The sequence below is a fragment of the Lissotriton helveticus genome, chromosome 3_1, assembly GCF_964261635.1.
Source record: "Lissotriton helveticus chromosome 3_1, aLisHel1.1, whole genome shotgun sequence".
Lineage (NCBI taxonomy): Eukaryota > Metazoa > Chordata > Amphibia > Caudata > Salamandridae > Lissotriton > Lissotriton helveticus.
The window spans coordinates 1406862661-1406885506 of NC_136061.1; the positions used below are offsets into that span (position 1 = coordinate 1406862661).

The 22846-nt window shown below is 45.6% G+C and overlaps 1 protein-coding gene across 5 annotated transcripts in view; it reads left to right on the forward strand.

Moving 5' to 3' along the window:
- The window catches only part of CLASP1 (cytoplasmic linker associated protein 1), a 1618163-nt gene that overhangs the window by 266837 nt on the left and 1328480 nt on the right, over positions 1-22846 (forward strand). For all 5 annotated transcript variants that reach the window (XM_078682066.1, XM_078682063.1, XM_078682065.1 and 2 more), the window contains exon 7: positions 4789-4886. In XM_078682066.1, coding sequence (XP_078538192.1) covers positions 4789-4886 — 98 coding nt within the window. The remainder of the gene's footprint in view (positions 1-4788; positions 4887-22846) is intronic.

Genomic DNA, 22846 nt, shown 5'->3' on the forward strand with positions numbered 1-22846 from the left:
AATCTCCCCCCACGATAAGTGTGGAACTTAGGCTGGCGGAATCAAGGAATAGTGCTAAATCCTCAATTGTCTTCGAGGTTCCTGCTACCCCTACCTTTCTTGCATATACATTAATTAGTGCTAAGCTTAGACCGTGTGCCCATTCCAACACTACGCACTGGATGTCAGCTGAGTCAGTTTCACGAAGTGTTGCCCTGCAGCCAAGATGAGAAGCCACCCAGATCAGAAGGCCCCCAGATGGGCGTCCCTTCCCACACCAGTTTGCCAAAGTTTCAAAAGAAGCATATCCTGTATGGGATTGCTTCTCCCTGGCCCATGTTTCTTGGAACAAACAAATATCGTAGCCTTCTATTAATTCCAGCCACTCAGGGGAGCCTATTTTATTAGCCAACCCTGCGATGTTCCAAGAGAGTATGGAAAGTCGGCCAGGGGTCACAGACTGATCAATGTCATTTTTCCCCTTAGAAGCCCCGCTTGCCCTTAAGTGACTATGTGAATAATGAGGCATGCCTTTATTTATCAGTAGGGTTGATTGAGACATTTCCTCTAGAGGAGAATTATACTTAGTAATTAAATCTCTTTTGGCATTAAGTGACTTATTGATTGAAATTATTGGGCTGTGTATAGTGCCTGCAGGATGGTCAGTGGAAAGATCTTCTTCATGCCTATTCTCATCTGCGGATTGATTGGAATCTCCAGACCGCCAGTGCGATGGGTTGGAGGCAAGTCGTACCAAAGGGTGGACAGAGCAGTTAGATAAGTCTACTTGAGGTAATTTAGTTGTGAGCCTATGAGAGAGTCAGTCCACTTCCTCAAGGCACCCAAATCTGTTGTAGACCGGGGCTCCTAGCCACCCGCTATGTGTGTTTGCCCGTTGATTGTAAGTCCCACCATACATACGTTTCCTCTCTGGAATCCAACTCCAGTTTCCTCTTGTGTTGTAGTGAGGAAGTGGAGGATAAAAGAAGGTTAGGGGTCTGGTTGCCATAGACGAATTCACGCTGTTATAATTCCAGGAGTAAATGTAGTGTGCGGTATTGGGGTTTTCAAATGAGACAATCACACAATCACCATCAATGGTCTTACACGAGGTGCCTATCCAGGGTACCCGACGCACCATGAGAATTTTACTTCTCAGGTGGCTCGGTATGGGCCTGTGGGTGTTAAGCCAGTGTATAACTTTGTTTTTAAGTGACCCATAGTCTTCCTGGTGGTGATATGGCAATTCTGGCACCCCCGTGAGCACGACTACGTATGGCCTGACGTCAGGGGGGAGATCTACATAGCCCCTACAGTGGTTTATGTTAGGTTTTGCTCTCAATGTTGTTAAATAAGGGTTATTGTGCTCGTCGGTGGTAGCTGTCTTAATCGTTGTAGCAGGGGCAGGAGGGATCACCTGCTGATTTGTGTCTGCCGCTACCTTATTAGCAGGAGTATCATTGACACCCTTATGCCGAGGTTTTGGGATGGGTTTGGCTTTCAGGGCCTTTGTGGGGTTTGGGGCGAGTAATGGTGTGGCAACAAGTAGTGGTAATAATGTGTTATTGGTGGCAGTCGGTAGACAGGGTACTTTATCTTTATCGGTTATACTAAGAGTGGCTAGATTTAAGATGCTTTTTTCAATCTCTAACAACTGGGTTTCTATTCGTATTAGTCTGGCTTCGACGGGCATTAAAAGTTTTTTAAGTGTACCCCACACAATTGTCAGGAATTCCACATCCTTCCCGTTTATAGTACAAAATGGAACCCCGCCATCCTCGCTATCAATTACAAGATTATTTAAATCACTCTCATCCTTTGAGTTTGTAACGCTGGGTTCTATTTTTGAATTGGGAGGAGGTTTGGGCGATGTGTTAGGCAGTGCCTTGATGGATAATTGGGCTTTAGCTACCTTAGCCTTTTTCCTTGAGTAGGCAGAGGTTTGTTTGCGCTTTCTTTTGGGGTTAAGATTAGGACCCTTTTGAATGGGGTGCGGAATCCCCCCGATATTTTCGTTAGATTTGGCAGTAGGGGCCGTCTTCAGCGGGGCTCCCTCACCAGTTATATCAAACCTAACCTCCCCGCTTGCTGGAGATGTTTGAGTTGGGGGCGTTGCTTGTGAGGCCTCCGCCTTAGATGTATGTGGCGTAAGTGCTGATGGCTGATGGATTTCGGCCTGTGTAACAAACAAAATAGGAGTAGGTTTATCTGTACGGTCTGGTGATTTGGCAAAAGCAAAATGCCCTAGAGAAGATTTTTTTGCCATGGCCAGTTCCTGAGATAACCTTCTCGCTGCTTCTAGTTCACTGGACACCCTACGTTGCATCTTGCCAATTTCCTTATCTATGGCAATATTGGTCCTGGAGATGAAATCATCTAAGGTTCCATTTTTTAAATTCCCCTTCGCAGCCCTACTTTTGTATTCTCGGGTCGACATACTGCGTGTTCTTAGGAGGGTTTTGGGTGGTATAGCTAGAGTCAAATTGTAGAACCAAGAGCTATGGGCCAGTCCAGTCTCAAACGGCCTCAAACGGCCCGCTCTTTGCCCCGTGCTGCGTCCCGCGCTGCGGGAGTCCGGATCTAAGATGTAGGGGGCGTGATGGGCGGGGGGCGGGCTAGCAGGGAGAGCGGACCGGAAGCTGGCTGTCTGTCTCGCAGGGACTCCTGGTTGTTGGAGTCCCCGCACGCTCGCAGCCCCGCTGAAGCCTCTCACCCGGTACCGCCTTTCCTCGTCTCTTCCTTGGTTTTGCCGCCAAGCACCCAACAGGACGATGCGGCGGCGAGGTGTAGGGTTGGTGGATGTACGGAACGCCGCTCTGCTTCTGTCCTTGCCAATAGTGCCTCCGTAAGGAACAAACTGCTAACCCACAAGGGGAAAGGCGAGGGACGTTTTTAAAACTCTCAGGTGGGCGGGGGGCGGGCCAGCAGGGAGAGCGGACCGGAAGCTGGCTGTGGGTCTCGCAGGGACTCCTGGTTGTTGGAGTCCCCGCACGCTCGCAGCCCTGCTGAAGCCTCTCTCCCGGTACCGCCTTTCCTCGTCTCTTCCTTGGTTTTGCCGCCCAGCACCCAACAGGACGATGCGGCGGCGAGGTGTAGGGTTGGTGGATGTACGGAACGCCGCTCTGCTTCTGTCCTTGCCAATAGTGCCTCCGTAAGGAACAAACTGCTAACCCTGGAACCACTCTTCACTCCGAGTGTTCCAGGTTCCAGATCAGAGCGGAGGACACCACACACTTATGTAAATTAGAGGGGCCTTGCATGTTCCCCTTCGCCCGGGGCCCCAAACATCCTAGAACCGGCCCTGCACACACACATATGTACTACAAGTACATAAAAGGGCTTTTAGTCAGCCCTCTTCATCAATTAGTCTACTGTAGTGGCATTCACATTTTGCCCCTGCCGATCACAGGAGATCAGGCCATTTCAGCCATGGACTTAAATTACTGTGTGTGACTGCATTCTGCTCTGGCACATTGTGATTCTCCTTTGCATACTAAATATCTCCCTTCAGTTCCAGGGACTTCAAGAGCAGTGTCTAGTTTTACTTAAAAAACTGTATCTAAACATGTTCGTTTTGGTCATGAATTGTTCTTGTACGAAGACATGCGACACAAGCACAGACAGCCCTGTTTGTCTAATATATATGTTGCATGTCTTCATACAAATATATATATATATCCGACAATGCTTATTTTACTGATATGATGGCCATTTGCTCTCCTACCACTGCTACCGGGCTGCACTTGTGTCACATGTCTTTATACAAAAACCATTCATGAACAAAACAAACATTTGCAAAGCCAAACGTTCGGCACCAACATCCGACCAATTGGCTTTACCACCAATGCTTGTGTTAGCATAATATTTCGGAGAGCATGCTCCCTGCTCTATATTATCAGGAAATTGCGAGTCACAGAAGAAGAATGTTACAACTGAGAAGGAGAAGGCCTATGGGTGAGTATACTTTATAAGTGTGACTCCAACTCTTCATACATGCGGTTAGGGGTATTTTATTCCTAATATATTTTCACACATAAATGTCATTGCAAACCCCTTTTCAAATAGTTAAACAGTTTGAAGATAGAAAAGAGTTGAAAAGTTAGGTGTTCCTCTATTTGCTTAAATGACACTTGATATTTTGCTATCTCTTCATGTCTGTCGTTGGAAGTAGTTACTGTGACATCACAATTCAAATGTTTTAGGTTAATGCAGTTCAGCCACAATGTAATTTTCTTCATACTGGTAAGTAGTGATGTCACAGCTAGACTGTAGTAAGGAAATGAGTCCTATGTGCATTATATTTACTGCATTTCTGATCCTGTCGTACGTTATGAATATATATAATCTTAATCATTGCTATTTGGTGCTTAAACTTCTCATTAAATATCTATGAGAGAGAGGGGACTGGATGAAACAAGGGTGTTTTCTTACTGCAGCCAAGAGGAGATGATCCTGCTTAAATGTGATGTTAAAGTTTGAGGTTTGGTACAAGCATACTGGAAGGCAGCTATTTTTAAATGGCACAAGACCAAGATGGACAATGACCCAATCTTAAAAGTAATCTTTTCCCAGACTGATAGTATGATTCTGAATATAGGTCTAGTTTCACCTGAACGGTGTGCAGTTTGCAAACACATAGTTTATTGCATTTACAGAGATGTAACTTGCTGAGCTCAGTTGCTGAAATTGGTTTCCTTTTTTTTTCGCGCAAATCTTTTTTACTATAATAGTTTAAAGGAGTTGTAGGCTAAAGACCTATTAAAATGTAAAATAATAACTCTCTGAACCTAAATATTTTTCTATTTTCAGGTCCGTGATGCTGCAATAAGCAGCTTAGTTGAAATTTATAGACATGTTGGGGAACGAGTGAGGGCAGATCTTAGCAAAAAAGGATTGCCGCAGTCTCGGTGAGTTTTTTTTCTTGTGCCCCTTTTGAAATACGGACTATTGTTAAAAGTGCATTTTTTCATTGGTGTTCACAACAAGCTGTCTGGCCTTTTTCATCTCTTTCTGCATTACTACTGCTGCGGATTCGCCCTGTATCAGTTGCATCTAAGGAGGAAGAACTATAGCCATTCTAGAGATCATTAAATTATATCGCAATTATTGCTTAGAACCCACTCAACCCAAACTGAGGCTTCTTTGTGCTGAACAAATTAAATCCAAAATCTTGTCAAGGCAAAGAATGCACTCGCTGTGTTAAAATCTAGGTTTTCAAAACCTATGCAATTTTTTGGTCTCACTCCGTAGTCTAGTGGGATACAATTCAAGAATACAGCAACACATCAAAGGGGAATGCCAATGTTCTGGGCTGCAAAAGCAGATGAACCCTTAACAGGTCAGTATCTGCTGAGAACAGCTACAAACTGGTACATAGCTCTGCAATTATGCTGCTAGGAAACATCGCAATGTCAAACTGTTGCACTTTGTGAGCGACACAAAGAACATCAAACCTAACTCTTCAATGCAAGTGAAGTTTTTGAAGATGGGATAACACTGGGGTAATGTGGACTTGGGCGTGTAAATGCGTGCTGCTCTGTGGAAGGGTAGGTAGTCTTTTCCTAAATACGTGGAGCTGATAGATGCGAGTTTTCACCACTGTGCTCACTTGAGTATTGTAAGCAATTGGGTTGTTGAATGAATGGGGTGTGAGTTCTGGCCAGTCAGCAACCACAATCCTTGACATGGTGGGGCACAAGCCAACCCAGAATTAATCTGTGCTCAACCCTCTGGTAACCTGGCAAAAAGCAGTCAGGCTTAACTTGGAGACAATGTGTTAAGTATTTGTGCAACACTACAGATAGTAAAGAAGTGAAAAACACCACACACAAAAGGATCCCATACTAAGTTAGAAAAAGTGTTACTTTAAAATAAAAAGAATACAAGACAAAAATAATAAAAATCCAATCATTAGAACCGGAGATATGCAATTATAAAGATTTTAGTGAAAATAGCGCAGAAACTACCACCTGTGGATATGTGATTGTGCCGGACCAGGACAAAGTAACAAGTTCAGTCCAACAACGATAGAGTTCGAGCTGGCTTCAGGGACCCGGTTAGGCCCACTGAACAGAGTACCTTAAATCCTGGTTTGCAGAGTGTCACAAGGATCTGTGTCAAAGATGCGCCCCACAGCTGAAGCACTGCGGTGTGTTCCTGGATGCGGCAAGACTGCGATGCGATGGCCTGATTTATTGGCTAGGATTCCGTAGATGAGGCTTGTGATGTGAAGTCTAGTGTTGATGATATGGCATGCATTCTGGGCGATGCGTCAGTTCAGAGGAGCTGCAAGGCGTTGTGCAGTGACGGTTTCTATGCGGTGCAATGTGAGTCTTTGCGATGGGTCCAATTCACACAGCAGCAACAGTTCTGCTCAGGTTGCACTGCGCGGCAGAGGAGATCCATTGGTTCTGCTGGATCCATAGACGCTGACAGAGCACCGTAAACCCACATCCAAGGGTCCAGGACTGGAGTGGCACCACTTGGCAGGGTAGACTCGTAGATGGCATAGTGCAGGTGCAAGGTTGTTGGAAGTCTGCTTTGCCCCCGCGGCTTCAGACCGGGAGGCCAGACGAGTAGCCCTTGGAGTCACTCTGGATTCAAGAGATGCAGGCCCAGTCCTTCTCACCCAAACAAGAGGACAGCAGGCAACAGGTCGGCACAGCAGGGCAGCTATCCTTCAGAGCCACAGTTCAGCAGAATTGCAGTCCTTTCAGCAACACAGAAGTCCTTTTTCCTGGCAAACTATCCCCAGGTCCAGGAGTATACTGAAAGGTTGGTATCTGAAGTCCAGTATTTATATCCAGTTGTGAATTTGAAGTGAGGAAAAGCTTCAATAAGCTTGGCTTTAAGTGCATAGGTGCTGTTTTCCTGCCCCAGGCTCCAGACTAACTCCAGGGGGTACCTAGCCCTTTGTGTGGAGACCAGTTTAAGTGGGCTGGGTCCAGCTCCTCCCTCCCACCCTTCCACTAATGGCCCATCCAGTCAAACCAAAGCCCCCGTTGTGTATGGCTGTCTAGGAGGAATACCTAAAGCACAACTGTCAACTACACCCAGTCATGTGACCCAGAGGCAGTCTGCAGGCACTAAAATTGTTATTCAAAATCAGACTTCCCCGTAAGTTAGGATTTTTCATTACAATTCCTAAAACACCAAATGTTAATGGTTACCTGCTCCCATTTTGAAATGACAGCCTATTAAATGCAATAAGGTAACTCCAATGTTCTCACAGGCGAGAGGTAGGCCGTGCACTAGTGAAGAACGAATGTAAGCATTTTTTACTACCAGGACATGTAAAGCTTAAAATTACATGTTCAACTATTTAACCACTTCAGCGCTAATGACAAGGGTAACTCGTCATGGACTTTCCATTGATTTCAATGGAAAGTCAATGGAAGCTCATCAGGTGCCTTAGCAGCCAAGTGGTTAAATACACTGTAATGTTCCCTCTGGGCTGTCCTGCTCCTACCCAGTAGGTGACTTACATGTATTAAAAGGAAGATTTGGGCCTGCCAAAAGGTTTATTTTGCTAGGTCGAAATGACAGTTTAAAACTGCACACACCCAGGCTGCAATGGTAGGCCAGAGACCTGTATATAGTGCTACTTGGGTAGCACAATCAGTGCTGCAGGCTCACTACTAGTATTTGATTTGTAGCCCCTGGCACAGGTAGTGCCACTTTACTAGGGGCTTACAAGTAAATTAAATATGACAATCGGTATAAGCCAACTCTACAATGTTTTAAGGAGCGAGCAAAAGCATGTTAGCACTGGTTAGCAGTGGTAAAGTGTGCAGAGTCCTATGGCTGCCAAAAACAGGAAGTCTGAAGGCAAACAGTTTGGGGTAAAATCATGCCAAGGATGCCTGGTCTAACAGGTAATAAGGCAAAATTGGTCATCATTCGAAAACCCCTAGCTTCCACACCAACCTGGAGGGTGATGTGGGAGGCCTAGTTACTGATGAATTGGGCTAGCAGTTGGGGGTCCACAGGGACTTATTCCTAAATATGAGGCGTTCCTCTTTTACATTTTTTGAATTTGAGAAAGTTGAAAGATGGCACAAGATCTTAGGAGGGCAGTTGAACGATAAATTGCATCAGAATGCAGTAAAAAATGTTGGCGTATGAAGAAAAGTGCAATCCGTGCTTCAGTTTTGATGGGCAATTGGTGAATGGTGCTTCTATCCTCTCAATTCCACTTATATAAGAAAGAACATTTAGTATTCCGTGCTTTATTTGTAACAAAATAAATGCCAGGGCCCATGTAATGTGCTCACTGCAGCTTGCCACCACCATTTGCCCCTACCAGTGCTGTCAATGACAACCCCAACACAACTACTAATCATCACACTCCTACAAGTATTGAAGTTCAAGCTACTCCAGGCTCCCAGAACTATAAGAATATCTTGGGTGCAAGTATTTATCATTTTTTAATGTATTTTGAATTAATAACTGTTTTTGTGATCATCTCTGAATTAGACAAATAGTGGTGCCATCCGGCAGACTGTCATAAGTGTCAGTGTTGACAATTAAGTGCCTGTGCTGAACACCGGAAACCACCGACTCAAATTAAACACTGCTTTTACATCCATTTAGATCTGTTAAGTCAATAATACTAATTCGCTAACGTTTTATAAATAAAATATAATTGAGTTTTTTGGTATGGAATTCCTATTACACATGAAAGAAGTAAATGTTTCTTGTATATAATTTAGGCTATTTCTCTTCCAGGGGATCCTCATCAATAGTCATAAGCACTGAATATTCCCGCCCATGTGCGGGACCCCGGAAACAATATAAAAATATATATGTAAAAACACATATATCGAGCTCCACATATATGTATGTACATATTATTTTTCTCATACCAATGCAGCCCCAAAAAAGAGGCTAACACCATGTAAAACCTTGTACATGTACTGCAATTATAAAGGAAACAAAGAACACATTAAATCAAATATCCTTTGAATTTTATGTTTTAATGAGTAAAACCACTCATAACTCCTTAAAATTGCTCATAAAAAGACATTGTTAGCCTCAGGCTGCATTGAAAAGCAATAACATAGAAAATGAAAGCATTTTCAACCCAAAAACTGGCACTGTACCTTTAAGGCAGCCCTGAACCCAGGCTTCCCATCATGCCTCAGGGGTGACAGTTAGGTCAGTTGTTCTTTCCGGCTCCTTCTGTCAGGACCCTGGTTAACAGCTCCCACCTTTTTTTTACTTTCTGTCAGAATTACTTGGTGTTTTCTTCAATTTTTTGATCTCACTCGACGGGTTTTTACCCTAGAGAGATAGTTATACCTTTTTTGGGCTCAAAAAAGGTTAATTTTTTGTCAAAGTGCCTAAGGCTCTTTTTGACACCTGCCCTGCCTGTGGGCATAAGAAGGCTTGGTCAGATACACATCCAGTGTGTATTCGCTGTCTACCTGACTCTCATGAGGTAGCATCTTGTGTCCACTGCCAGTCCTTGTCATCCAGAACTATCAAGGACAGAGAAAGAAGCAGGATTTATGGACTTTCTGAGAGAGGTAGGTCTCCAAAGAGCCTTCAGAAGCGGTTGACATCGAAAAAAGTCCCGACCTGCTCTCCTTCGGGGTCGGGATCGGCGTCGAGGTCTCCAACGACGAAGAAGGTGAAGTCATCAGCGTCGAAAGTCAAGAAAACTCCGCTGCCGTCAACCGGGCGATGTGCAGCGTCGAGAGAGAGGTCTCCGTTGAAGCAGGGCGGCTCAACGTCGAGACCTCCGTCGTCGAAGGCTCTGGGAGAGTTTTCGACGTCGAAGCCTCCGCCGTCGCCTGGTCATTGGCGCTCGGCGTCGAGGCAGCCTCCGTCATCGTCTGGATATCGACGCTCGACATCGAGGCATCCTCCGTCGTCGCCAGGTCATCGGCGATCGACGTCGAAGCACCCTCCGTCGTCGCCAGGTCATCGGCGATCGACCCCGAAGAAGCGATCGACCTCGAAGCATCCTACGTCGTCGCAGGTCATCGGCGATCGACGATGAGGGATTCTCCGTCGACGACCCATCGGCACTCGGCGTCGAGGCATTCATCGTCGTCGAAGGACCATGGTAGTTCGACGTCGAAGCTTCCTCCGTCGGCGTCACACCATCGACGCTCGACGTCGAGGCATTCACAAACGTCGGCAGGACACTCGCCGTCGAGATATGAACAAAGATCGACGTTGGAAAAGCCTTTATAGACTTCACCTCCTCGGAAGTCGACATCGAGGCATGGGACTCCAGTGGTTCAGCCTCCACCAGTGACGCAGCAGTCTCTAAGGTCGTCTGGATCCGCTTCAGCTGCGGAGGATGACCAGGGCTCGCAAGTGAGTGACAATCACTCTGCCAAGCGGAAGAGGTCTCCAGAGCAGAGGGACTCTCGCAGTCGCTCCAGGTCTGCGGCTGGCTCAGGTTCGGACTCTGGCCCGGATTTAATTATTTATAAGTCGGGCAGCGAGGAATCCAGGCATTCGCAAAGGGATGCAACGCCTCCATCACAATCTCCAGTGAAGGATTCAGCTCCAAAGTCGCCTACTGTCAGGCTTTCACCGAGATGGTACAAGCCACTTCATCACTGGGCTAAGGACAAGGAAACAGCGTTTCGGATGCAGCAACCGCTCTCTAGGCCTAGAGAACGGTCACGCTCTCCTGTGAGGCAAAGAGAAAGATCACGCTCTCCAGTTCGCCAGAGAGAAAAATCACGCTCCCCAGTTCGCCAGAGAGAAAGATCACGCTCCCCAGTTCGCCAGAGAGAAAGATCACGCTCTCCAGTTCGCCAGAGAGAAAGATCACGCTCTCCAGTTCGCCAGAGGGACAGGTCACGCTCCCCAGTTCGCTAGAGTAAAAGACCACGCTCTCCAGTTCGCCAGAGGGAAAGATCGCGCTCCCCAGTTCGCCAGAGGGAAAGATCGCGCTCCCCAGTTCGCCAGAAGGAAAGATCACGCTCCAGGGTGCGAACCAGCAGGCGTAGATCACGATCAAGAAGCACAAGGAGAGAGTGAATAACTCCTTCTACTTCTTCTTCCTCGACCCGTTCTCACAGAAACTACTCTCCTACCCTAACAGACTCTCCTTCAACGAGGGTATCTCCAATTGATGATATCTTCACCTTTCAGGACATACTTGGTAGGGGAGCTCTTAAGCTGGGAGTTACCCTAAAAGCTCCGCAGATCAAGACCTCAGTAATTTTTAAAACACTACAGCATAGGTCTGCGCCCAAACCTCTTCTGCCTTTGGTGCCGGGGATTATAGAGCCAGTTATGGACGTCTTCTTAACCCCAGCGACGGTCAAGGCGGCTCCGGCAAGGATTCTTAAGAAGTACAAATCTCCAGAGGACGATCCGCTATTCCTCAGAGCTGATCCTCCCCCGGACTCAGTGATTATCGCGGCGGCGAGGAAGTCCAATGCAGTCGCCTCATCCTCCACTGTGCCTCCGGATAAGGACAGTAAGATGCAAGACTCGTGGGGAAGGCGGGTCTGCAATACATCAGCGGCTTTTCTCAAAGTTGCCAATGCGGAAGCCCTCTTGGGGCGTTATGACCGATCCCTGTGGGATTCTCTGCAGCATTTTGTGGAGAAACTCCCAGCAGAGGATCGTAAGGACTTTGAAGAAATCCTCCTGGAAGGCAGTCAAGTCTCCAACCAGGTGATAAGCGCCGCAGCGGATGGGGCTACCCTAGCAGCTCATGGGTGTGCTCATGGGGTAACGGCAAGGAGGTCATCATGGTTACGCCTAACTGCTTTGAAACCAGAAGCCCAAGCGCGCATATTGAACTTGCCTTTTTCAGGTGTTTTGCTTTTTGGCACAAGTGCGGACGAAGAGATGCAGCGCATGAAGGCAGAGCTGGAAACTCTCAAGGCGGTAGGTCTTGAGAAGAAGAAGGAGTTCAAGAAGAGATTTAGCTCCTTCAACAAGGGCTCTACAAAGCAGCGGGTTCAAACCCCGAACTGTCAGAAGAGCCACGATCAGCAGGGGCAGCAAAAGTCCCAGTACAAAGGAAAGCGTAATTACAAGGGAGGAAATAATCAACGCCAAGGCAACAACACCGACAAGACTCAATCCAAGCAATGAGTCGTCTCTTCCCCCAGCGCCGAGGACCACTCCAGTGGGGGGAAGCCTGGCAAATCATTTGGAAGAGTGGCAAAGCATCACAAAAGACAGATGGGTGTTGTCTACGCTTCAGAATGGGTACTGTCTTCGTTTCAATCATCTGCCTCCTCCGGTCCCCCGATGTCAACATCAAATAATCAGCTGCACCTACTGCAAAGAGAAGTCGCCACTCTAATCGAAAAGTCAGCTATCGAGGGAGTGCCGGTCTCTCAGAGGGGAAAAGGGGTGTACTCCCGTTATTTTCTGGTCAAGAAGATAAGGACAGAAGGCAGAATATAGACCCATTCTGGACTTGCGAACACTAAATCTGCACGTCAAAAAGGAAAGATTCCGCATGTTGGCGCTTCACCAAATATATCCACATCTCAGGAAGGGAGATTGGATGCGTTCGCTGGACCTTCAAGATGCTTATTTTCATGTTCCAATACACCCCAGTCACAGAAGATTTCTTCGGTTCAGGGTGGGGACCTCCCACTATCAGTTCAAAGTCCTACCGTTTGGGTTGAAGTCGGCCCCTCGGGTGTTCACGAAGTGTGTTGCAGTGGTGGCAGCTGCTCTACGCCGCAGAGGGGTCTTCGTGTACCCATACTTGGACGATTGGCTGGTGAAAGGTCCTTCCCCAGTCAGCGTAAGAAATCAGTTCCAGACTTGTATACAGCTCTGTCAGAGACTAGGGCTACATTTCAAGTTCGGAAAGTCAGTCATTCAGCCCACCCAGAGGATCCACTTCCTTGGAGCTCTGCTAGACTCCGAAGCAGGAAAAGTGTTTCCTTCGGAGGAGAGACAATCATCAATCACCCAGAAATGTCAACTGATTCTTCACGGCAAGGCTCAGAAAGTGCGCAGGATTGCCTCCCTGCTAGGGTCGATAGCGTCTTGCATCTTCCTGGTCCCGAATGCCAGACTTCGAATGCGTCCTCTTCAGCAGGATCTGGAGGACAAGTGGGATCAGCTATCGGCTCGCTGGGACGATCACATCACCATCTCAGACGCAGCTCGAGCTTCTGTTCCATGGTGGACAAAAGCTCAGAATATGCAGGTGGGAGTCCCGTTCCACCAACCTCCCCCTGTGCAAACACTGATCACGGACGCTTCCCTTCTGGGATGGGGAGCGCACATGGGCCCACTGCAGATGCAAGGTCAGTGGTCACACGAGGAAAGCACTTACCATATCAACATGCTGGAGCTGAGAGCAGTCCACCTAGCTCTCAAAGCGTTCCTCCCCTCAATCCAAGAGGCATCGGTGCTAGTACAGACTGACAACACCACCACGATGTACTACTTGAACAAGCAGGGGGGAACGCGCTCTCGGACGTTGTCGTTGGAAGCGCAGAGGACCTGGCATTGGCTTCTGGCTCGCAGGCTGTCTGTCACGGCGGTTCACCTTCCAGGAGAGCAAAACGTGAGGGCAGACGCTCTAAGCCGTCATTTCGATGACAAGGAAGACTGGGTTCTTCACGACGAAGTGGTAGAGGAACTTTTTCAATCCTGGGGTCGTCCCACCATAGACCTGTTCGCGGACGACGAAAACGCCAAATGCCGAAGCTTCGCCTCCAGGTTCCACCGGCCAGGCTCGAGAGGGAATGCTCTTTTGATCGACTGGTCAAACAAATTTGTGTACGCCTTTCCACCTCTCCCGTTGATTCCGAAGGTGGTGAGCAAGCTAACACACTTGTGCACAACAATGATTCTGACTGCTCCCGATTGGCCGAGGCAGTGGTGGTACACGGACCTGCTTCACCTGTCAGTGACTCCTCACAAGAGGCTACCATGCAGGCCGGACCTGTTGTCCAAGATGGACGGGAGGATCTACCATCCCAACCTTCCGTCACTGAGCTTGGCAGCATTGCTGCTGAGGTCATCCAATACGGCCATCTAGGTTTGCCAGAGGACTGCATGCTCATTCTGAAAGAGGCAAGGCGTCCTTCCACCAGACGTTCGTATGCATGCAAGTGGAAGAGATTCTATATGTGGTGTATACAGAATAGTCATGATCCGATCAAATGTCAAGAAGAAGCAGTTCTTCCTTATTTGTTGTATCTGGCTAAAGCAGGTTTAAAATTTAATTCCATCAAGGTGCATCTAGCGGCCATAACGGCTTATAGGCGGTCACCTTCCAAAACCTCTTTTTTCCAGCTAACATCTGTCAAGGACTTCCCGCAAGGGTTGAAAAAAGTATACCCTCCAGTGCGTCCTCCTTCTCCACCCTGGGAGTTGAACCTGGTGCTATCAAAGTTAATGGGTCCTCCTTTTGAACCCATTCACAAAGCTACTTTACAACATCTTTCATGGAAAGCGGCTTTTTTGGTGGCTATCACGTCAGCTCGCAGAGTGAGCGAGATTCAAGCCCTCTGTGCATCAGAACCCTATACGGTGTTCCATTTGAATAGGGTGGTGCTGCGGACTCATCCATTTTTCTGCCTTAAGTGGTGTCAGATTTTCATGTAAATCAGACCATTTCTCTGTCCACTTTTTTCCCCAACCCCTCTACTCCAGCTGAGAGGGCTCTGCATTCTTTAGACCTGAAAAGGGTTTTAAAATACTATCTTGACAGGTCTAAAGTGATTCGTCATTCTGATCATCTTTTCGTTAACTATGGATCGATCAGGACAGGCCATGCTGCCTCAAAGCGTTCCATTTCCAGATGGATCGTTTCATGTATTAAACTTGCTTACCAGCTAGCGCAAAAACCCCATGGGTTTTCTCCTAAGGCGCATTCCACCAGGGGAAGAGCTGCGACTGCGGCCTTTCTCAATAATGTGCCCATGTCTGAGATCTGTAAGGCGGCGACCTGGCGGTCCGTCCATACATTTACCAGACATTATTGCCTTGATTCTGACACGAGAGCAGATACCCAAGTAGGCCAAGCCTCCTTGCGAAATCTGTTTAACAGCCACTCTGGGCTGTGATGTTGGGTCTTTTAAGGTGGAAGATGTACTTCTCATTTACCTGCAGGTGGTTGTTGGGCTTGCTATTCTATTCAGTGCTTATGACTATTGATGAGGATCCCCTGGAAGAGAAGGATAAGTTACTTACCTGTAATCCTAGTTCTCTTCCAGGGGTATCCTCATCAAAGTCATAAGCAACCCACCCGCCTCCCCAGGTAAATGAGAGCTGTACGTTTCTAGATTTGTATTTAGCCCTGACATCAGGGTTATGCAAAGAACAACTGACCTAACTGTCACCCTTGAGGCATGATGGGAAGCCTGGGCTCAGGGCTGCCTTAAAGGCACAGTGCCAGTTTTTTGGTTCAAAATGCTTTCATTTCCTATGTTATTGCTTTTAAATGCAGCCTGAGGCTAACAATGTCTTTTTTATGAGCAATTTTAAGGAGTTATGAGTGGTTTTACTCATTAAAACACAAAATTCAAAGGATATTTGATTTAATGTGTTCTTTATTTCCTTTATAATTGTAGTAGATGTACAAGGTTTTACATGGTGTTAGCCTCTTTTTTGGGGCTGCATTGGTATGAGAAAAATAATATATGTACGTACATATATGTGGAGCTAGATATATGTGTTTTTACATATATATTTTTATATTGTTTCCGGGGTCCCGCACATGGGCGGGAATATTCAGTGCTTATGACTTTGATGAGGATACCCCTGGAAGAGAACTAGGATTACAGGTAAGTAACTTATCCTTTATTTACATAAGGGTCTCACAGCGATTATAGGCTATTTGCACAATTAACTAATGTGCAGATCTGGATCAAAATATGTTTTCACCAACTAACAAAGTGAATGTTTTTACTCCTATGTGTTGCAGGTATTTCCTGCTATGTTTACCATTAGACTTCATACCAGAGGTCCTCCTGCGCGTTCTTTATAGGAATCTACTTCTGGAATTGTTATATTTATTTAGACTGATATGTCCAACCACCAACTATGTAGGGGTGAGAGAACACAGTATTAGGCAGTAGATTTGAAGTGCGAGTTGTGTTGGGTTGCCTTGATGCCAGTGGCCTTGGCGCTATTCTAAAATAACACCCAGCCATGATTACTATTTGTATGAACTTGCACTCGGAGCCCAAAGGCTGTAGTCTGACCTGGAGCTCATACACCATTGTTCTGTACTGTTGCAAGTCAAGATGGGTGGTAGAACTGGATAATGGATGACCTTCCTAGCTTCTGGGCTATGTAGTATACCACAAGCAGCTACAGAGAGCCCCTACTCATTTGTCCTTCTTCACCAAGCTTAAATGCCAAATTCTATTGTAGCTGCAGTTGATACAGCAGTTCAGATTCTACACATCCATATTTAGTTTGAGATTGATAAGTATCAGGTGTTCTGAGCACCCAAACTTTACTTAGAACACACAAAAGTGTTCTAAAATCTTTCTTAAAAACATTGGGACAGCTTGATGTCTAGTGGCATGAAGTTCATTAAACGGATGCCTGCTACTGTTTAACCTCATAGTGCACCAAAAGGTATGAGGGGTAGTAAGTTTTTGATTTGAAAGGGGCCAATGAAAATGTTATACCATTGTTCTGAGTTGCCCTGACAAAGAGCCTTGAAGAACATCATTGGTGTTCAACATTGTATACTTCCTGCAGCAGATGTTAACTGTCTAAGTTGGGCTAATATGCCACCAGGGGCAATTGACTGCTACTTTTGTTCATGTTTCTGTTACATTTCAATTCTGAATACGATTTTCATTGAGGCCTATAAATAATGGAATTCCGGTAATCCACACAAGAGCCTGCAATAGCCGTTTTTCCAGGAATAGTCAATGTTCGAAAAGGGTCTTTTAAGTAAAAGTTCTGAATTGTGGTAGTTTTTGTTCGTTCATACTCCATTTTGAGTTAAATTAAACACCACCCAAGTGTTTTGACCGCTATATACCTTAATGTGTGCATCTCCATCCCACATATAACAAAGTTGCTTTTAATTTAGAGACTATATGCCATGAGCCTCCAATCAAACCTCAGATTTTTCCTTTATTCTAAGCCAACCATTTATTGGTCATCTATTTTTGTGCAAGACCAATGATTTAGTTTAGTTAAAGACCTTTGTCCTAAGCAACTGCAAAGCTGTCTAGTGTGTATATGTGCGAAAACCCACACTATTCAAATCAGAGTGTCACGTCAGACTATTACATATTTGTTGAAAGACCATGGAAGAGCAGGAAGCTACAAGGGCATTGTCATAAACTACTTCTCGTCTCTTCCCTACTGCTCAGCTGGAATGTGTGATTTCCTCATTGTGTGTGTGTGTGTGTGTGTGTGTGTTCGTTCTTTATCTTAATACCTTTTCCTACTCCTCTATCCTGGAACCAAGCCTCAATAAAGAATTCCTGTTTATACACCTGGCCTGTGTATCTGCCATTTGCGACAGGCATCTTTAGGACGCCTCTAAGGATGCATCATTGTTTCCTCAACATTTCTTCTGAGAAACCTGCTGTTTTAGAAACAGTGCACACCATCTCTCTGTCTCTCGACCGGCCTTGCTCATAATACACATTCTCTCCAAAAGAATGTAATCGTTTATAGAAATGAAGGCGGAGGATAGGTTCATAATCACTAATAGCACTGCCTTACCCTTTTCAACTACATCCAGTTGTTACTGCATCATACTAGAGCAGTCACTGTGCCTTGGCCCAGCTTAAAGGCAGATTGCATGTCTCTTGGTAATACATGTACCACAATATGACTAGATATATGATAAGCGATGATTTGCCAGGAATTGGCGACCGTCAAATGGACAAGAGCATGGACAGTTAATAGCGCAAAACTAAATTTCTTTAGTAGTGAGCTATTCGGGTTAGCTTAAGGCATTTTAAGACTTTCTATTCTGTAAATGACTAATTAAACACCATTGTGGTAGTTGAGACAAAGTGTACAAAATATGTTATCAGGCCCCCAACACTGAGTAATGTTCATACCTTTTATAACTCCACTTTAGCTTGAGCTGTTATTTTTAAGCTAAACATAGGACTGGCTGGTTGTTCGAGGTTATGAGGTTTAACATTTTGCAGACACCGAAGTTTAGTGATTTGTAGAAAGATTTTTGACTTATCAATCCCGATTTGGAAAAGAAAATCCTGTAAAAAGTTTTTTCTGAAGTCCATAAAGCTTTAGAGAAAGACAGGCTACTTGTTTTGCAGCTAAAGGAAAACTCCTCCAAAGAGGAATAGGAAGCAGAATCAAGCAAGTCTTGCTGAGATCAACCGCTAGACTTTGAACCTTGTTTTTGTGCCATTTTGTCTTTAAAAGTAAATCAGACCCCTCCTGGGCTCATGTAGTTTTTAAGCATGTTTTTATTAAAGATTGGAATCAGACAACAATCGGCGTTATTTATCATGACATGCGATAATCATGAAGTTTGTATTAAAAATTTTGTCCCTCAATGGAACCAGATACTTTTGATCCATTAAATTTCTTTGACATTTACGTCCAACATATCCCCCGCCTGCAGAGTCCATTTCCTTGTATCGAAGGAAAGGCGCTAATATGTCCCCTATAGCATTCCAATTTCCCCATATTCAGTCCCACTTCCGGGGGCATCCCCTGTGTACAAAGACCGCTTTTTCGGCCAGCATGCACCAGTCCATATCTTCCTTCCATTCCTAAACTGTTGGTTCTTTCTGTACCTACAGGCTGTATTTTGCTTCTCTTTTGCCATCTCCAGGGTTAAACATGTCTTTTCTGTGCATGTCAAGTCCGTTGCCTCCCATATGTCAAGGAGGAACAACCTAGGCTGGAGAGACATCTCCCTCCCACACAATTGTCGCAGCTGTGACGCTACCCCTTCCCAGTACTGTTGGATTATTGGACATTCCCATATTATATGGTAGTATGTGCCAACCAGTGTATAATTTCCGTTACATGTTGCAGTTTCCTTTTCCCCCATAGTTTTGCAGAAATAATACATTCTGTGCAGTACTTTGAGTTGTATCAGGCTAAGTCTAGATGTTATAGCTACTTCCCGTAGGGAGGAGAGCGCCTCTCTCCAATCATCATCCTCGAGGTCCCCTAAGTCTGTCTGCCACTGCGTGTAAACTCATGTAAATGGGTCGGTAGGTTGTTAACTATTTTTTTATACGTCATCGAGATAGCTCGTCATGTAGTCTGTTAACAGTCTATCTTCCAACAGGGAAGCCTCAGACAGGTCAGACGGCATGGTTGCTGTCAGTGCTTGTTTGATTTGTATGTACCGAAATGCCTCGGTTCCTGACATTTCATATTCTGTTTGTAATTCTGTGAATTATGTATTTCGCCCTTGAGCTAGAGATCGCCCACCAATAGTGTCCCACTTGTTGAATCACAAATAGGTGCTGAATTTACCCAGCCTTTCTGCCTCTCAGAGTGGAGTGGTCTGTGTCACTTTGTTATGCCACCCTAATATCTTTGTCCTCAATACCACAGGGAGACTGTCTGCTCTGTTGAGCCAGTTAGATGTTGATGATTTGTATTTTCTATAGGGTGACTCTGGAGCCCCCAGGGCACATAATCCATCTATCCATCCGATATGATGGGTCGTCATGTGGGCGGTGGACCCAATGATTAATAACCATTAACCGGGCTGCCCAGTAATATGCTCGCACATCAGGCAGTGCATTTCCACCATCATACCATCTCCGGGTCAACTTATGGACCGCAATCCGTGATGGCCGACCATCCCAAAGTAATGTCCTGATTTCCCCCTCCATCATGTTGAAATAGGTCTCTGGGATATTGTACGGGGCATTTTGTAGAATGTATAGGAACTGAGGTAGTGCCATCATTTTGAAGAGGGCCGCACAGCCGAGCAGGGACCAAGGCAGGGACCTCCAGAGGCGTACATCGCTTTGCAGACGTGTGATCGGACCCATGAGATTGTGTGCATAGAAAAGGTTGGGGTCGGCCGTTACGAATATCCCTAAATATCGGAAGCCATCTTTCACTACTATTGCTTCGCAGTTTAAAGGCAGGGTCGAGGCAGGACCATTTAAGAGGTATATTGTGGATTTTGACCACCTTATGAAGTATACAGAATATATACTAAATTTGGTACAGATTTGGAGTATTCTATTGATTGACGCCTGTGGTGATGCCACATAGACAAGAGGTAAATACTGTCTTCCCATCCCTCCGTCCATTTCAGTCCACAGATCAATGGGTTCTCATGTATCCAGACTGCCAAGGGCTCCAAAACGATGCTAAACAATATGGGTGACAAGGGGCATCCCTGCCTCGTGCCGCGCCGGAGAGAAAACCTCTGGGATATATGTCCATTAACTACAACCTGCACCAGTGGATCCACATACAACAGGCTGATCCAAACCATGAACTGGGTCCCAATTCCTTTGCGTTATAGCACTGCAAACATATAGGGCCATTTGATTGTGTCGTAGGCCATGCGGGCATCCAAAGACAATAGTACACCGTCTTCTTTGATAGTGTCCCTTCGCCCCATCACCCCATGGAGTCTGCGCAGGTTGAAGGCTTGTTGCATCCAGGCATGAACCCCGACTTGTCAGGGTGTACCAGTCTGGTCACAATCTAGAGCATGGGTACTCACAAACTTTCTCTCGGGGGCCGAATTTACAGTGTGGTTTGTGGCCGAGGGCCGCACCGGTGGGGGCGGGGGTCATTTGGGGGCGGGGCTAGAAGGGGGTAGGGAGAAGGGTGCAAGGCAGAGTGGGAGAAGGGTGCAGGGCAGAGAGGGAGAAGGGTGCAGGGCAGAGAAGGGTGCAAGGCAGAGAGGGATAAGGGTGTAAGGCAGAGAGGGAGAAGGGCGCAGGGCAGGAAGGGAGAAGGGTGCAGGTCAGAGAGGGAGAAGGGTGCAGGTCAGAGAGGGAGAAGGGTGCAAGGCAGAGAGGGAGAAGGGTGCAAGGCAGAGAGGGAGAAGGATGCAAGGCAGAGAGGGAGAAGGGTGCAAGGCAGAGAGGAGAATCAGAAACCACCCTGGCAGCACTATCATTGGGATGTGAAACGTGTGATTGAGGCCAAGGTAAGACATCACAGTTTAAAACCCTTTTTTAAAGACTCTTCAAGTAAAGCCTTCTATCCTCTCGTACATCATCAATCAACATGGCCCATGTTTCCAGTTCAATTTGTGGGAGCCTTGAAACATTCCACACGTAGTACAGATCATTGCAAGTTTAAGGGCCCTCCAAACAATATTCAGAACTGCAAGATACTTAGTTCAATATTTTGAATTAGCCATGAACAAATAGGCTGCCACTTTTTAAAAAGTTTGTTTCGTAGAATAAGCAAAATTGCTAAATTCTCAACTTAAATGTGCTGCCACTTCTCAACAAAAATAATCCCCAAAAACGTACATGTAATGTAATGTAATGAAGACTTATATAGCGCTCCTATCACTCCAAGGAGTATCTTCTCTTACCCCTGCCCCCTGCAACAAACAGCGCAGCTGGGACTTTAACATAATTAGAGCTTGGGGCTCGGCTGCAGAAATTCGAGAAACAGCCGCAGCCCGGAGCCCTGAATTTCTGGGACAACAGAAGGAACTAGCGCCAAAACTGCAATTACAAAGGTTGGAGAACCAGAGTACAATGGACCCATGTTAATCCAATGAAAAGGATTAAAGAGTTACTCAAATAGATAAACAAAGTAATACCTAGGCTTATGGCTTTTGGCCATTGTAATATCAACAGCGTGTCCCATCTGGGAGACGCCCCCTAGTCACAGCTCCTTCGCCCGAATGGGTATCTCAGTTTATAATAAGTTCCAATTAATATCAACGTTGTTTAGTTAACATTCGTTTATTTTTTCCTTTTTTCAAGAATTACTTCATTCTCTTGAATGTGTCTCAATTTCAAATCCAAATGAGTTATGTTCAATAACATCCTTATAGCATATCCATCCTCCAATGCATTTCGGCTGCTAATGAGCCTTCATCAGGGATATATGTCTACAATCAAAAGAGTATAATACATGAGGTAACAGAAACTATCCATCCAAAATTAATAAAATGACAGAAAAAGGAAGTAGTGAATAGGCCAACGCCCCCAGAAATAGGTTACAAGATAGCCAAAACCTAAGTACCAAAAAGTAAACCGAATCACCCGTGACATAGTAAAAATCAGTAAATGAATGAATTCGTTAAAATCAAGCATGTTCACATATTCCTATACTATAGTATAGATGACAGTTTAGGTTGCATAGAGTTAAGTGGCAACTTAGAATGTCATAGAGTTCTAGCAGATCAATTACTCGCTCGTCATATAACCATGAAGTAAAGTGACTTAAGGAAGTCGATTACGCGTTATTGCTATTACCACAAGTGTTGAAAGTCCATAAAGCAATTAAAATGGCGTACACAATTTAAATAGGAACAAAATGTTCCTACAAACCTAGCGTTAAGTTGATAATCATGGACTTACATAAGAAGCAGCAAGGCTTCAAGTGTCCGCTCGATACACTGCTCGCATCTAAAGTGAATCACACGCTTAGCACCCCATTGAGATAAAAAAATAGTGTGCAAGTTGTGACAATTATTCCATTTTGGCCATTGTAGTCATGAATGGGTATCTATAAGGGTCATTAATGTATATTTAAGCCAGCACGAAGGACTCACGCCTGGGAAGAACATGGAAGCTAACATGCTGAAGGGGAATAGGGGTGTGTGAATTAGTAAATTCTGTGATGTAAAAGGGCGGGACGGCGGAAATGAACAGGAAATGAATCCCACAAAAAGTAGTCCCGAGGATGTTTTCCTTTGGCTTTTAAGTATTCTATTTTTCAGTAGGTGACTGGTTACCCAATGACTTGAACCAGTGAGTTTTGCAGAGATCCATGTGCAGCCAGC